The 17,554-nt window shown below is 47.4% G+C and overlaps 1 protein-coding gene across 1 annotated transcript in view; it reads right to left on the bottom strand.

Annotated features, from left to right (window-relative positions):
- The window catches only part of FKBP1A (FKBP prolyl isomerase 1A), a 29,043-nt gene extending 11,964 nt beyond the window's left edge, over window positions 1-17,079 (bottom strand). The window contains exons 1-2 of the mRNA XM_034407844.3: window positions 16,892-17,079; window positions 16,659-16,706 (exon numbers count right to left, since the gene is read on the bottom strand). Coding sequence (XP_034263735.2) covers window positions 16,659-16,706; window positions 16,892-16,928 — 85 coding nt within the window. The 5' untranslated portion in view covers window positions 16,929-17,079. The remainder of the gene's footprint in view (window positions 1-16,658; window positions 16,707-16,891) is intronic.
- Between the last annotated feature and the right edge of the window lie 475 nt (window positions 17,080-17,554).

Here is a 17,554-nt window from a genome sequence, read left to right as displayed (position 1 = left end):
GTGGCAAGCAGTTCCACTGGTTAATTGTCCTCACTGTCAGGAATTTTCTCCTTAGTTCCAGGTTGCTTCTCTCCTTGGTTAGTTTCCACCCGTTGCTTCTTGTCCAGCCTTCTGGTGCTTTGGAGAATAGCTGGACTCCCTCTTCTTTGGGGCAGCCCCTGAGATATCAGAAGACTGCTATCATGTCTCCCCTAGTCCTCCTCTTCATTAAACTAGACATGCCCAGTCCCTGCAACCGTTCTTCGTATGTTTTAGCCTCTCATCATCTTTGTTGCTCTTCTCTGCACTCTTTCTAGAGTCTCAGCATCCTTTTGTTTTATATCGAGACCGAAACTGGATGCCGTATTCCAATTATGGTCTTACCAAGGCCTTATAAAGTGGTATTAACACTTCCCATGATCTTGATTCTCTCCCTCTGTTAATGCAGCCTAGGACTTAGGCTTTTTTGGGGGGCAGCTGCGGCACGCGGCTGGCTCACATTTTAAGTAAATCTCTATTCCCAAATCCTATTCTGCCAACCGCCTCTGCAAAAAGGCTGGCTTTGTTGCAAACAAGGCTGTAAAAAAACAAACAAAAAAAACCAACATCACCAAAAAAAAAAAACCGTATCCAGAGATGGGAGGGCGGTATATATCAGCCTCATACAGCATCTATTTCATTTTTAGGCTGCTCCAAATTTGAGTCGGTCTTCTGACAGCTAAATCTGAGGCCTGTTTAATTAATGCACAGGGGCAGGAATTACTTCAATCTCGGTCGCTGGCACCCTTCCGGCACCCAACACGGATGGGATTTTATCTTGTCAAACGGCCTTCCGTGACTCGGTGGCTGTTGGGCGAACACTTCGAGAACAATCCGATCGCACAAAAGGCAGGACGAGTTGTAAACGGACCCACAAATGGGATCCGTATCCCGGGGGAAACAGTTGTGTGCATGTGCGTATAAGTTGGAAGTTGAATGAAGAATTAGGAGGCGGGCAGGCGGGCATTGCTCATTCACTCTGCCCTGCTTGGCCGGATGCCCACCAGAGCCTCCTCCGAAGGCCGTGTGCCACCAGGAATGAATAACAGAATAACAAGAGTCGGGAAGGGACCTTGGAGGTCTTCTAGTCCAACCCCCTGCTCAGGCACGAAACCCTAAACCATTTCAGACAAATGGTTGTCCAATCTCTTCTTAAAAACTTCCAGTGTTGGAGCATTTAGAATAGAATAGAATATTGGAATGAATAGAATAGAATAGAATAATAGAATAGAATAGAATAGAATAGAATAGAATAGAATAGAATAGAATAGAATAGAATAGAATAGAATAGAATAGAATAGAATAAGAATTCTTTATTGGCCAAGTGTGATTGGACACACAAGGAATTTGTCTTGGTGCATACGCTCTCACTGTACATAAAAGGAAAAGATACATAAAAAGAAAAGATTTACAACTTTGTTCCACTGGTTAATTGTTCTCCCTTTTAGGAAATTTCTCCTTAGTTCTAGGTTGCTTTTCTCCTTGATGAGTTTCCATCAGTTGCTTTCATTACCAAACTAAGTAATATCATTAGTGCTAGAAGGGAGTGGGAATTGAGGAGGAGGAGGAGGGAGGAGGAAGACGATGACCGTGGGATTCTTGGCGCTCTCTGAGTTTAGCTGTTTGCTTGCAGACCTTTCATTACCAAACTAGATAACATCATTAGTGCTAGAAGGCAGGGAGTTTAGAGGAGAAGGAGGAGGAGGAGAACTGTGGGAACCTTGGGCTCTCTGATCTTGGTTGTTTTCTTGCAGACATTTCATTACCTAAATAGGTAACATCATCAGTGCTAGAAGGGAGTGGGAGGAGGAGGAGGAGGAGACTGGGGTTCTTGGCGCTCTGAGTTTATCTTGGTGGTAGGTTGTTTTTTCTAATTGTTGCTCTGTTACTATCCCATCAACACTAACAGGGCAAGTCACGGTATATAAAGAGAGAGCAAACCCACTCCTTTCTAGTCCTGATGATGTTACCTAGTTGGGTAATGAAATGTCTGGAAGAAAACCACCAAGTTCAGAGAACACAAAGGACCCCACAGTTGTTCTCCTCCTCCTCCTCCTCTCTTTCCCCCCTCCTCTTCTTCTCCTCCCTTCCTCTTCTCCTCCCCTCTTCTCCACTTCTTCTACAATCTGCAAACTCCACTCCCTTCTAACACTGAAGATATTACCTAGTTGGGTTATGAAACGTCTTCATGAAAACAACCATGTTCAGAGAACACAAAGGAACCCCCAATTGTTCTCCTTCTCCTCCCTTTCCCTCCTCTCCTCCACTCCTTTCCTCTTCCTCCTCCTTTCCTCTCCTCCTCCTTCCCCAATCTGCAAACCCCACTCCCTTCTAGCACTGATGCTGCTAAGTACCAAGAACCCCAGTTCTCCTCCTCCCTTCCACTCTTCTTCTCCCTTCCTCTCTTCTCCTCCCCTCCTCCTTTCCTCTCTTCCTCTTCTCCTCCACTGCTCCTTTCCCTCTCTTCCTCCTCCTTTTCTCTTCTCCTCCCTCCCCCAATCTGCAAACCCCACTCCCTTCTAGCACTGATGCTGCTAAGTACCAAGGACCCCACAGTTCTCCTCCTCCCTCCCACTCTTCTTCTTCTCCCTTCCTCTCTTCTCCTCCACTCTTCCTTTCCTCTTCCATCTCCTTTTCTCTTCTCCTCCCTCCCCCAATCTGCAAACCCCCCTCCCTTCTAGCACTGAGGCTGTTAAGCACCAAGGACCCCCAGTTCTCCTCCTCCCTTCCCCTCTTCTTCTTCTCCCTTCCTCTCTTCTCCTCCCCTCCTCCTTTCCTCTCTTCCTCCTCTTCTCCACTCCTCCTTTCCCTCTCTTCCTCCTCCTTTCCTCCTCCCTCCCCCAATCTGCAAACCCCACTCCCTTCTAGCACTGATGCTGCTAAGCTCCGGAGAGCCCCAAGGACCCCACAAGTTCAACCTTGAGCTACAAATATTCTCTCCAAAAATGTTTTTTTCCTCCCATTTGACCTTGTTAGAGAGTCATTCAGCTGGAAGTCATCAGCACAGAGATAAGGCCTCACCCTATGCCTGTGGAAATCTTCCTTGCCAGGGTCAGGGTCCCTGGGACACACAGTTGCCAATCCCCCCCCCCACTGGTCAGGGCTGAAGAACTCAACCCAACCCAACCCAACCCAACCAGTTAGTTCTCCTCCTCTTCACCCATTAATTTCATCAAAAAATAAGGTTAGGTTTGTTTATGGGAGGCCTGGCACTCAAAAGCAATTCAGGATTCGCAGAGGAAGGGGTGCTCATCCAAAAACCAGGGGTCTCCCAGCTTCCACACCAGCAAATCTAAGGGAAGGATTGGGACAAATCCTCGCCTAATTTCGGGCGGAATAATTTATCAGCCGATTGGACCGAGCACCAATTTTAGGCCGTGTTCTTCTTACTAAACAACGCTCAATTGTTTTCACGTATTTAGACATAAGGCAAAAAAAAATAAAGAATAATAAATCCGTGCAGGTCGTCCTTATAACCACAACGGAGCCCAAAATTTTATGCTGCAAAGCGAGACAGTCGTTAAGTGGGTTTTGCCCCCATTTTACGACCTTTCTTGCTGCCGTCGCTAAGCGAATCGCTTCAGTTGTTAAGTGAGTAACACGGGATTTTTTAAGTGAATCTGGATTTCCCCGTTGACTTTGCTGGTCAGAAGGGGGGTCACATGATCCCCAGGACACTTTCTGACGCACAGGCCAAGTTTCTGAATTTTGATCACATGACCACAGGGAAGCCGCAACGATCATAAGCGTGAAAAATGGTTGTAAGCCACTTACGAGTACCATTGTAACTTCGGATGGTCACTAAATGAACTGTTGTAAGTTGAGGACTATCTATTAAGATTCTTTAGGGGGGGGAAGCAGAAATCTTGCCCTTGTCCTACATTTGGTGACGATTCCCTATCTTCCAGCCACTGAGTCACAAAACAGCCAAAAATACCTGAATTTGGCCTGTATCTACTATTTTTCTCAGAGTGTTCCAAGATTTCCTCAAAATCCTTGCACCTACCTACAGTAGTGGCCAAAATTGTGGAAACCTTTTGGGGAAAGTGTTTTTTTGAGGTTTGATGGCTAATAACCACTTTTTTTTTTATTTGGAATTTCAAGATAATCCTATTCCACTACTGGAATGGCCTGGGAATAGCCCAGACCTTAACCCAATGGAAAATCTACGAAGCTGACTCAAGAAACTGGTTAGTCAGAAGTGACCCAGCAATAAAACCCAGTTAATAGAAGCCACCATTCAATCTTGGTTTCACATTAGAACAGCTGCAGAACTCAAAGACTTGGTTCACTCCATGGGAAGACATTGTAAGGCCATCATTCATGCTAAAAGTTACCCAATTAAGTATTAACTAACATGGGAATATTTTTTTTATTTTGTAACTGGTTACTAAGTCTGCATTACTATTAATCTTCTCATCGTTCCTAACACTCATCTCCTCCCACTTATGACTGTATGACTGTATCCTTGTTGCTGGTATCCTTAAGATTTATACTGACTGTTTCCTAATATGATTTGATTGCTAATTTGTCCCCTATGACTATCATTAAGTGTTGTACCTTAGGATTCTTGACGAATGTGTCTTTTCTTTTATGTACACCGAGAGCGTATGCACCAAAGACAAATTCCTTGTGTGTCCAATCACACTTGGCCAATAAAGAATTCTATTCTATTCTATTAACTGACATCTGTTCACCGCCCTGAGTCCTTCGGGAGAAGGGCGGTATAGAAATTCAATAAATCAATAAATCAATAAATAAATCAATAAATAATGTTTGTATATCTCGCTTTTTTCTACCTGTTTCACTTTCCTTCTTTAAAGTGTCATTGCTATTCTAATAACAAATCCTTCATAAAAGTTATTGCATTACATCTTTGATTAAACTATTTCCATTGATATATAATTTTACGGTACTACTGCATAAAAAAAAAAAGTGGCATTAGCTAGTTTTAGAAAATACACTTTTCCCAAAAGGTTTCTGCAATTGACAGAGTTATTATTATTATTTATTAAATTTTTATACCGCCCTTCTCCTGAAGGACTCAGAGCGGTGAACAGCCAAGATTAAAATACATACAATAATGAAAATTAAAATAATTTAAAACATAATTAAATCAATTTGGCTTCCCCAATTTAAAACCCCTTACCCATAAAATTAACCAGTTAAAAATTTTAAGCCAGCTAGGGCTTGCTGAAATAGAAAAGTCTTCAGGGCTCGGCGGAAAGTATGGAGGTCTGGGATTAGTCGTATGAAGTTGAAGTCTGCCAGGCTTAAAGTTGCCAAGGTTGGAGATATTATGAGGAAGGCGTTCTTTTGCCTGTTCTCCAGAAACCCACTTAATGCTTTATGCCCCACAAAAAAAAAAAAAAAGCTGCTTTTAAAGATTTAGGAGACGAACGGGACTTAATTGCCATGCCTCTTGAACCACAACAAAAAATTAAAAACCCGAATTGCTGCCGTTGATCAACGTTCTGCTTCCAACTCTCTTTTTAAAAGCGCTGGTAAAAAGAATTAGTCAGCCTGTTCTTCGTCATCCAAATCTCTCGCGCCCACGTTGGCACCGGAGAACCACTCTCACCGCTGGGCACGGGGAGGAGAGGCAGAGGGAAGGCGAAGAAACCTACACACAACCCTTGCGAACCCAATGGAAAGAACCAGGATCCAGAATGATGATCAACTGGGGATTAGGGGGACCAGGAGACTAAAACATAGCAGGAATGGGGAGGAATCGGAGCATTGTTTAACATGGGATTTATTGTACAAATGGTGCAAGAGATTAGTAACCTAATATCGAAAGATTAACAAAATAGAGATATATATATATAAGAATATATATATATAATATATAAAATATAATATAATATAATATAATATAATATAATATAATATAATATAATATAATATAATATAATATAATATAATATTATATTATATATATATATATATATATAATAGATTAAAACATATAGAGTGGTAAATGTATAGACTTTGGTTATGGTACAACTATGAAAATAATGATTATAACTATGACGTACAACATGTATTTGAAAGAGACTACACCAGACATAGCTAAACTTTTTGCTGTCGTGTGCCAAAAACAGGGGGAAGGCGGGTATGTGTGTGTCGTGCACGCGTGCCCACATCCATAATTCAATGCACCCCGCGTATGCACTCGTGACCCCCCCGCGCAACCCCTGCTTTTGGCACGTGATGACCCGGTGCGCCTGGTAGGCCCATTTTTTGCCCTCCCCAGGCTCCACCCCCCGCCAAGGCCCTCCAGAGCCAGGAAACAGCCCATTTTCCAACTTCCAGTGGGACCAGAAGGCCCATTTTTACCCTCCCCAGGCTCCAGAGTCTTTCTAGGAACTTGGGGAGGGCAAAAATGGCCTCCCCCCCCCAAGAGGTCCTCCAGAGGCCGGAAACAGCCAGTTTCCGGCCTCTGGATTCCCTCTGGGTTCCAGCAAGCCCCCAACCTTTTGGCCTTCCAGAAAGCCACAAAGTATATAAACAGAGAGCAAAACGCCCCTTCCTTCTAGCACTGATGATGTTCCCTCGTCGGGTCATGAAACGTCTCCAAGAAAACAGAGAACAGCAAAGACCCTCCTCCTCCTCCCCTTCGCCTCCTCTCCTCTTTTTCTTCTCCACCTCCATTACTCCACACTCCCTTTTCCCAGAACTGATGATGTTGCCTAGTTGGGTAATGAAACGTCTGCTAGAAAACAACTGAACTCAGAGAGCGCGAGAGACCCCCATAATCCTAATCCTCCTCCCAAACCTCACACCCTTCTAGCACTGATGATCCCGAGCTCAGAGAGCACCAAGGACCCCACAATCCTTCTCCTCACCTTTCTTCCCTCCCCCCGTAAGTCCCTCCCCGTCTCCTGGGGATTGGGCCAAAGTCACCCAACTGTCTTTCGTGTCTAAGGCGGGACTAGAACTCCCCGTCTCCTGGGGATTGGCCCAAAGTCACCCAAGTGCCCTTCGTGTCTAAGGCGGGACTAGAACTCCCCGTCTCCTGGGGATTGGCCCAAAGTCACCCAAGTGCCCTTCGTGTCTAAGGCGGGACTAGAACTCCCCGTCTCCTGGGGATTGGCCCAAAGTCACCCAACTGCCTTTCGTGTCTAAGGCGGGACTACAACTCCCAGTCTCCTGGGGATTGGCCCAAAGTCACCCAACTGCCTTTCGTGTCTAAGGCGGGACTAGAACTCTCTATCTCCTGGTGATTGGCCCAAAGTCACCCAGTCGGCTTTCACGCCTAAGGCAGAACTAGAACTCTCCATCTCCTGGGGATTGGCCCAAAGTCACCCAACTGCCTTTCGTGTCTAAGGTGGGACTAGAACTCCCCGTCTCCTGGGGATTGGGTCAGTCACCCAAGTGCCCTCCGTGTCTAAGGCGGGACTACAACTCCCTGTCTCCTGGGGATTGGCCCAAAGTCACCCAACTGCCTTTCGTGTCTAAGGCAGGACTAGAACTCTCTATCTCCTGGTGATTGGCCCAAAGTCACCTAGACGGCTTTCACGCCTAAGGCGGAACTAGAACTCTCCATCTCCTGGTGATTGGCCCAAAGTCACTCAGCTGGCTTTCACGCCCAAGGCGGGACTAGAACTCACTGTCCCCTGGTGATTGGCCCAACTGCCTTTCATACCTAAGAGGTGTGACTAGAACTCCCAGCCTCCCAGGTTTCTAACCTGGCACCTTAGCCACTATACCAAGCTGGCTCTCTGCCATTTCCCCCCCCCCAAATTTCCTCCCCTTTCGTCACCCGTTTACTCAGGCCAACCTTCGAAGGCAATTCTCTTACCGCCCCACGTGAAATACCCGAGCCGAGCTGTTTGGGAGGGGAGGGAGGGGGGCAGAAGCAAAACTAAGAGGTCAAAGGTCACTAACCGGAGAAGGCAGCATCTGACCATCTTTTCTCTCGCTCTCTCCCCCTCCCCAGACTTGATCCTCTGCCAGCCCCCCTCCCCTCTGTCCTTCCTGTCAGCCCAGAAGCAGCCTGCTCATTTCCTTTCCCCACCCAGTGGCAGCAGGGAAGGAAAGCCAAGCAGATGGAGAGGCCGGTGGGGGGGAGGGAGGCGGGAGCAGGCGAGTAGGGGGGTGGAGAGAAGCAAAGAGGAGCTGGGGAGAACCACTGTTTTGTGGGGGGCAGATGAGGGGGTCTGAGTCCCTGTTCTCGGGGTGGAGGGAGAAGAAACCGGTGTGTTTCCGATTCATGGACAGGCAAGGGCGGGGCTGAAGGCCATGCCTTAGGGGACATTCAGGTGCCCCCCCCGCCATCAAAAAAGCATCAATGTACCCCAATTTGCCATGGACCCTGCCCTTTTGAACATCTTGCCCACCCACCCACCCTGGGGAGGGAAATCTGCCTTCCACCCTTCCTGAAAACCTGGCTTTGCCAGATGGCTTGGGACCCCAATGGTGGAATTTCCCACTGGAAGGGGGGGGCGCGGGCTGGGCCAAAAGCAGATCCCATCTCCCCCCACTGCCTATCATGTCCCCTCCGTCCCCATCTTTTTACTTTTAACCATGATTTATATTTTAATTGTAGATAGAAGACAGAGGGAGGATGGATGGATGATAGATACAGAGATACAGATATAGATAGATAGATAGATAGATAGATAGATAGATAGATAGATAGATAGAGGAAGACAGAGACAGAGAGAGATGGATGGATGATAAATGATAGATAGATAGAGATAGATAGATGAAGACAGAGACAGAGATGGATGGATGATAGATGATAGACAGACAGACAGATAGATAGATAGATACAGGAAGACAGAGACAGAGAGAGATGGATGGATGATAGATAATAGACAGAGATACAGACAGATAGATGATAGAGATATAGGCAGGCAGACACTGACAGACAGATAGATGAAAGAGTAGAGATGATTGATAGATGGATATAGATAGTAGAGAGATAGATGATGTAAATTGGATATAGTTAGCCTGGTGTGAGTTAGCCTAAAGTACTGCATTCTGATGATAGAGAGAGAAAAAAGAGAGAGATAGAGATATATTTGTATAGCTTTTTAACCCTGTAAGCTCCCCAGAGTTGCCTTATGGCGAGATGGATAGCAAACAAATTTTAATAAATAAAATTTGGCAGCATCAAGTTACAATACCCAGTGGAGGAAGAACCAGAAGTATCCTCTCAGCATTTTCCCTGATGGGTTTTTTTCCCCATCTATAGCAGGGGGCAGTGGTGGGTTCCTCCCGGTTCGGTCGAGCCGGTAGCGGTGACGATATGACGTCACCGAACCAGTTCTCCCCTCCCCCGCCCTTCCACGTTATTCTTACCTTTTATGTGGTCCCACCCCCAATCTATTGCTGCCTCCTGAGTCCCAGCTGATGGCTAGAGGGAAAAAAACTGTTTAAACTCTTGCCGCGGGGCTTCAAAGGGCCGCCCTACAGCTGATCAGGGTTAAAAGCAAACAAATGAGTCGGGTCGTAAGTGCGAGGACCTTCCAGAAATGACTCTGACCAGCTAGCCACGCCCACCTAGTCACATGACCTCCAAGCCACACCCACAAAATAAACCACGCCCACAGAACCGGTAGTAAAAAAATTTAGAACCCACCCCTGGCAGGGGGGTCTCCAACCTTGGTCACTTTAAGCATGGCTGGCTGGGGAATTCTGGGAGTTGAAATCCACCAGACTTAAAGCGATCAAGGGACCCCTGATTTATGGCAACTTCCCTGCATCTGGCATTCCTACAGAACTAGGGACGTGGGGCAGAATGGACCAAGTTATGGTAGGGTCAACTGTCCTGAGGCCCTCTCACCTGGGCCATCTTCAAGTTCTTCCTTAGTTTGTGAGGATAGACCGGACCAAGCTAACTAGGTTCAACGTCCCTCAACCAGATGCCCTCCGGTGATCATCTGACCACCTTCAGACAACCTGGCCTGGATTCCATCCCTGGGTTCTTCTCCTTCCTGAATTAGCTTCACACCTCCAAGAAAATTTGGAGCCTTGGTAGTACAGGGGTTTAAGGCACCCTGTTATTAAGCTTATTAAGACCAGCTGCCTGCAATTACTGCAGGGTTCGAATCTCTCCAAGGGTCAAGGTTGATTCAGCCTTCCATCCTTTCTAAGGTAGGTAAATTGAGGACCCAGTTTGTGGGGGCAATAAGCTGACTTTGTATAAATATACAAAAGGATGAAGGCTATTGATTAACGCATTGTAAGCCGCCCTGAGTCTCCGGAGAAGGGCGGCATATAAATCAAATTAAAAAAAAAAAAAATTCAAATCCCGACCAAGGATAGAATCAAGATCACATGAAGTGTTAATATTTTTTTTTTAAAATTTGATTTATATGCCTCCCTTCTCCAGAGACTCAGGGCGGCTTACAATGTGCTAAGCAATAGCCTTCATTCTTCATTCATATCACTTTATAATGCTTTGGTAAGGCCTCACTTGGAATCCTGCATTCAGTTTTGGTCGCCACAATGTAAAAAAAGATGTGGAGACTCTGGAAAGAGTGCAGAGAAGAGCAACCAAGAGGATTAGGGGACTGGAGGCTAAAACATATGAAGAACGGTTGCAGGAACTGGGTGTGTCTAGTTTAATGAAAAGAAGGACTAGGGGAGACATGATAGCAGTCTTCCAATATCTCAGGGGCTGCCCCAAAGAAGAGGGAGTCAAGCTGTTCTCCAAAGCCCCTGAGGGCAGGACAAGAAGCAATGGGTGGATACTATTGAAGGAGAGAAGCAAATTAGAACTAAGGAGAAATTTTCCGACAGTGAGAACAATTAATCAATGGAACAACTTGCCTCCAGATGTTGTGAATGCTCCAACAGTGGAAGTTTTTAAGAAGAGGTTGGATAACCATTTGTCTGAAGTGGTGTAGGGTTTCCTGCCTAAGCAGGGGGTTGGACTAGAAGACCTCCAAGCTCCCTTCCAACTCGGTTATTATATTCTATTCAAGCTGTCTCTGCTGTTCCTTGTTGCTTTTCTTTTTTTTTTTTTTCCAGCCTGCTGCTTTCCAGCTAGGTTCTCGTGGGTGGAGAACCAGCAAGGCAAGAGCTGGCTCTCTCCATTTTGCTGCAGCTCTCCATACGGGCTCTAAGCACAGTCACAGAATTAAACACGCAATTAAAACTATTGCATCAGAATTTTTAAAAAAAAAAAAAAAATAACAAAGAAAAAAGTCCAGATAGGCCATCGCACCTGACTTTTTTAAAAAAAGAGAGAGAGATAAAGAGCACTACAGATAGTCCTCGACTTACAACGGTTCACATAGTGACCGTTCTAGTTACAACGGTACTGAAATAAAGTGATTTGGGACCGTTTTCCATGCTTATGGCCTTTGTAGCATCTCCATGGTCACGTGATCGAAAATTCAGACGCTTGGCAACTGGCATGTACTTATGACGGTTGAAGCGTCCCGGGGGTCACATGATCCCTTTTGCGACCGTCTGAGCAGTCAAGTGGGGAAGATTCACTTAACAACCATGTTGCTATCTTAACAACTGCAGTGATTTACTTAACAACCGTGGGAAGGAAGGTCGTAAAATGGAACAAAGTTCACTTAACAACTGTCCTGCTTAACAAGAGAAATGTCGGGCTCCATTGCGGCCGTAAGTTGAAGACTACCTGTATTGACACGCTCTTCCTCTGCAGTGTCTTTACAAGCAGTGTTTTTCAACCTCGGCCCCTTTTAAGACCTGTGGACTTCAACTCCCAGAATTCCACAGATATTAAAAAGAGGTTTAAAGGTTGAGCAAGAGTTATTTTCAATCTTTGAGCCCGGCTGATGTTTCCCTAATCGTCCCAAGTCCAGAAGGCTGTCTTGAGAATGGAAGAAAATATTTTCTGCCTGCAGGAGGTTCAAAATTAGCCTTGGGAGTACAGTGGTCTACGCACCCTGTTATTAAAACAACTGTCTGCAATTACTGTAAGTTTGAATCTCACCAGGCTCAAGGTTGACTCAGCCTTCCATCCTTTCTAAGGTAGGTGAAATGAGGACCCAGTTTGTGGGGGCAATAAGCTGACTTTGTATAAAATATACAAAAGTATGAAGGCTATTGCTTAACGCATTGTAAGCCGCCCTGAGTCTCCGGAGAAGGGCGGCATATAAATCAAATTAAAAAATTAGAATAGAATAACAGGGGAGTTGGAAGGGACCTTGGAGGTCTTCTAGTCCGACCCCCTGCTCAGGCAGGAGACCCTACACCATTTTAGACAAATGGCTGTCCAATCTCAAAAATTTCCAGTGTTGGAGCATTCACAACTTCTGGAGGCAGGCTGTTCCGCTGGTTAATTATTCTCACTGCCAAGAAATGTCAGGTTTGATTTGTTGGGCACCCTACAACCATCACAAAGTCAGAAGCTCAAGACTCCCTATCCAACCTTCAAATCACAACCACAAAATCGTAAGGTTTTTAGGTCTTCTAGAACAGGGGTCTCCAACCTTGGCAGCTTTAAGCCTGGCGGACTTCAACTCCCAGAATTCCCCAGCCAGCAAAGCTGGGGAATTCTGGGAATTGAAGTCCGCCAGGCTTAAAGCTGCCAAGGGTGGAGACCCCTGTTCTAGGCCATTGATAACCATTTGGGACAGAGGTGGGCAAATATGGCCCCTTTATGATCTGTGGACTTCAACTCCCAGAATTCCCCAGCCGGCTTGGCTGTCTCAGGAATTCTGGGAGTTGAAGTCCACAGGTTGTCAAAGGGCCACAGTTGCCCACCTGAGATTTGGGATATTGGTATACGCGACGTTCCTTTCTAGATTCCATCCAGACTCAGTCAACCAATGAAGCCGTGGGAGTTCTTGCACCACAAAAAAAACGCAAGAAAACCCCAAGAGAATATCCAAATCGGTGTTTTATGGCTTGGAATTTCGGGCTGCCCCCAAAATCCCCCAACTTCTGACTCCTTATGGATCATGCACGCAGTCTTCCGATATGTGAGATGGCGTCATCTTCTTCACGAAGATGAAGAAGCAATGCTAAATGAATCCCCCCTCCCCCCATCAAAAGGTATCCTGAAGGTCCAATTAAACTTCAACCCTTGGAGGGAGGTTGGATCCTTCAATCTTTAGGGGACTGGAGGCTCAAACATATGAAGAATGGTTGGAGAAAATGGGTATGTCTAGTTTAATAAAAAGAACCAGGGGTGACATGATAGCAGTCTTCCAGTATTTGAGGGGCTGCCCCAAAGAAGAGGGAGTCAAGCTATTCTCCAAGGCACCTGAGGGCAGGACAAGAAGCAACGGGTGGAAACTCATCAAGGAGAGAAGCAACTTAGAACTAAGGAGAAATTTCCTAACAGTGAGAACAATTAACCCGTGGAACAACTTGCCACCAGAAGTTGTGAATGTTCCAACACTGAAGCTTTTGCAGAAGAGATTGGACAACCATTTGTCTGTAGGGTCTCCTACTCAAGCAAGGGGTTGGACTAGAAGACCTCCAAGGTCCCTTCCACCTCTATTCTATTCCTAAGGAAATTCCTACGGCGATGAAGACTATGAAGTCAGCAAGAAGTCTTCACTTGATCTATGAACTGTCAGTCCCACCCAGCTTTGAAAACAACCAAGTGAAATTACCTGCCAAAGAAAGTAACATGGAAAAATGTGCTTTTCGGCACATTCAAAGCCTCCATGGAAATCAGACAGATCACCCGAAGAAAACAGGCAGATAAACAAGGCAATGGAAAAATCCCTCTTCTATTGTTTATTTTACAGATAAAAAGCTTCCCAGAATGAAGTCCAAGCCTTAATAAGTGTCTAATTTTTTATATCAAGATGATCGCTTCCTAACCATCTCGGTTTCAAGGTTGCTATAGCAATGGGTGCCTTTTAACCAACATTTTTTTACTCACTCTGGACAGCGAAGATGGGCAGCATGTAGGTTTAATAAATAAAAATAAATTAAAGGAGCAAAAATAAAGATTCAAAGAAGAGAGATCCTTTGCAAAAGGGGTTTTCTACAAGCAAGACGACTAAAGACCACCAGATCAGAATAATATCTTGCACATAAACGAATCCACCGATTGCTGGGCACAACCATTTCCGAGGGTGCAATTCCTCCCGAATTGCTCACCTCGCGAAAATGGATCACGCAACTTACAGATGAGGTATTATAACAAGCAGAAGCAGCGCTTACTGAAGCAGCGCTTAAAAAAAACACTTGCAGGAATGAATTACTAAGCAACATGGGCTATCAGTTAAGAAGCTGCATTTTGCATTTATCAAGGTGGGATGCAAATAAAAATAAAATTGAGGAAAGGGGTATACAAAAGCATGGGGGGGGAGGGAAATGCAAACCACCACAACTTTGCTCACTAAGAAAAAGGCAAGGGTTTTTCTCAGGACAAGATTGAAGTACCAATCAAGCAGCTTTTAAAAGCATGTTTTGGATCAGGAATGTGGATTTTTTTTTCCCCCTCAGAGGGCACATTCCAGTCACCCCCCCCCCCCCAACAGCACTGAAGGAGCAAGACTGCCAATGGAAAACACAAATCCACACAACACGGAACAGGGTACGAGAAAACAGGACAGGCAGGACAGGGAAGCGCCATTAAGAGAGTCACAAGGGAGGGAGGTGCACTGTGCCCATGAGTGGCAGGAAGGGAAAATTCATGATTAAGGAAGGGTGGAAGGCTCAGGGTTGGGGTCTGCATGTCAGGGAGGGGAGAGTTCCTCCCGTGCCAGCCAAAGGCAGCCGTGGGGCATGGAAGAAAGGCAGAGCAGGGGCACCCAGGCGCCGAAAGGGCTGCCAGCATGGCCAAGGTCCAGGAGTGCCACTCTGATCAGAAGAGTGCAGGTGCCAAGGGTGTGTGTGTGTGTGTGTGCGTGTGTTGGGGCAAGATGCCAGAGGTTGGGGGTGGGTGGGAAATACCAGCAGTATGTGTGTGTTGGGGGGCGGGGGGGGGGGTGAGATGCCAGGAGCATGGAAGGGGAACAAAATGCCAGAAGAGTGTATGGATGTGAAGGTGCCAGGAGTGTGTACGTGAGGGTTGTTGGGGGCCAAGAAACCAAGTGTTTTTTGGGGGGGGGAGAAGGGGACAGAACAAAATACCAGGAGTGTTTGCATGTGTGTGTTGTTGGGGGAGGCAAGATGCCAAAAGAATGGGGGAGGGGGACAAAATGTCAGGAGCGTGTGTGACAATGCCAAGAGTGTGTATGTATGTATGTATACACACACACACACACACACACTTGGCATCGTCACACACACAGTGTGATGGCTTCTTAGCCTCCCCAACACAGCAATATATATATATATATATATATATATATATATATATATATATATATATATATATATATATATATATATATACACATATACATATACATATACATATACATATACATACATACATACATATATATATGCGGTGTTGGGGAGGCTAAGAAGCCCAAAGTATTTGGGGGGGACGGGACAAAATGCCAAGAGGTTGTGTTTATGTGTCATGATGCCATGTGATGTTTTGGGGGAAGGGGGGGAAGATGTCAAAAGTGTGTGTGTGTGTGTATGTGTGTGTGTGTGAGAGAGAGGGAGGGAGGGGAGAAAATGGAAGATGCCAACAGGGGTGTGTAATGTTGGAGGGCAAGATTGTATATTTCTCTGTATGTGAGAGTGTGAGGGAGGGAGGGAGAGGAAATGGAAGATGCCAGGACTGTGCGCGTGTGTAATATTGGGGGGCAAGATTGTGTATTTGTGTGTGTGTGTGTGTGCCAGGAAAGGGTGTGGGTGTGTGTGAGAGAAAGAGAGAGAAAGAGGGAGAGGAAGGGGGGGAGGAAATGGAAGATGCCAGGACTGTGTGCCTGTGTAATATGGGGGGGGGCAAGATTGTGTATTTGTGTTTGTGTGTGTGTGTGTGTGCCAGGAAAGGGTGTGTGTGTGAGACAGAGAGAGAGAGAAAGAGAGAAAGAGGGAGAGGAAGGGGGGGAGGAAATGGAAGATGCCAGGTGTGTGTGTGTGTGTGTGTGTGTGTGTGTGTAATGTTGGGGGGGGCAAGATTGTGTATTTCTCTCTGTGTGTGCGTGAGCATGCATGTGTGTGTGTGTGTGTGTGTGGGCGCGTGCCAGGAGTGTGTGTGTGTGTAATGTTGGGGGGGGCAAGATTGTGTCTTTCTCTATGTGTGAGTGTATGTGTGTGTATGAGTGTATGTGTGTGTATGAGTGAGAGAGAGAGCAAGAGGGAGCAAGAGGGGGAGAAGAAATGGAAGATGCCAGGAGTGTGTGTTTGTAATGTTGGGGGGGGGCAAAATTGTGTCTTTCTCTCTCTGTGTGTGTGTGTGTGTGTGTGTCCGTCCGCATGCCAGGAGAATGTGGGTGTAATATTGGGGGGGGGGAAGATTGTGTCTTTCTCAGAGTATATGCTGGGGAAAGGAGGGAGGGAGGAATGTGGGGGTGGGGGGCAACTCTCGAAGCAGGAGACCCCCCACCCGACAGCTGCCCCCCCTTCCTAGGCTTTTCAGGGCCACCGGCTGGGGATGATGGGAAGAGGGACCCCTCCCCCCCCCAAAAAAACACCCCATCATCCAAGACACCAAGGGCTGGGGAGGGGGAAGTCGGCTGCCCTTGAAGGAAGCCCCTGAAGGATGGGGAGGGGGCGCCTTCCAAGCCTCCCCCACCCCTCCCTTTGGAAAGACCCCCTCCCCCCTCCCCTCCCCCCCCACTCACCCGTGTAGTGCACCACGCAGGTCTGGCCGCGCTTCGGGAAGGTCCTCCCTGCGGGGGGGGGGGAGGGGGAGAGAGAGAAGAAAGTCCTGTCAAAAGGGGGGAGGGGAGCCCCCTCCCCACATAACCCACGACCCCCCCCACACCCACACCCACCCGGGGGGGAGGGGGAGGAGGAGGAGGGGGAGGAGTGGGGGGGGAAAGGGGAGACCCCGGGCCCTCCCCGTCTCCCTCACCGTCCCCGGGGGCGATGGTCTCCATGCGGACGCCCATCTCGCGTCCCGGCGTCGAAAATCCGCACCGCGAGGACGAGGCGAGGCTGAGGCGCGGCCGGCGAGCGGCACGAACAGGAGTCGAGGGGGATTGGGGAGGGGGAGGAGCCGCGCCTGCGCAAAGGGTCCCTTTTTCCACCACCCCCCTCCCGCGTCCCAGCAGGCCTTGCGCGAGCGAGCTTAGAGAGAGGGGGGGGGCGGAGCCAAGGAAGGCGGTGCCGCCGCCATTTTGGCCGCCTCATAGTAGTATTAATAATAATGATAATAAGGCCTTGTCGGCGTTGTTCTTCCGCCGGGTTATGGGGAAAGGGGCGGGTGGGGATTCTGTGTCCCATCGTCCGCGTCCGGCGCGGGAGGGGCTTCGAAGCCGGCAGACTCTGTGCTTCGACCGCGGGAGAGGCCGAAATGATGCCTTCACCCTCCCCCTCCCCCCCCGGGCCTCCTCGTAGAACGCTTTCCCGGCTGCAGTACCCACAGCGGCCGCTAGGGAGGACAGACGCGAAGAGGCGCTCAGCGCCCCCGCGTGGTTGGGGCGCTCTTTTTTTTTTTTTTTTTTTTGAGGGGAGGGGGGGGCAACCTGGTTGCTTGCAGAATTGCAAGATTGCCAGTACAGAGGGAAATATATAT

This window comes from Pantherophis guttatus, chromosome 3, assembly GCF_059756535.1.
Source record: "Pantherophis guttatus breed Tessera chromosome 3, ASM5975653v1, whole genome shotgun sequence".
Lineage (NCBI taxonomy): Eukaryota > Metazoa > Chordata > Lepidosauria > Squamata > Colubridae > Pantherophis > Pantherophis guttatus.
The sequence above is the reverse complement of the archived record's forward strand: the minus strand, read 5'-3'. Positions and strand labels throughout refer to the sequence as shown.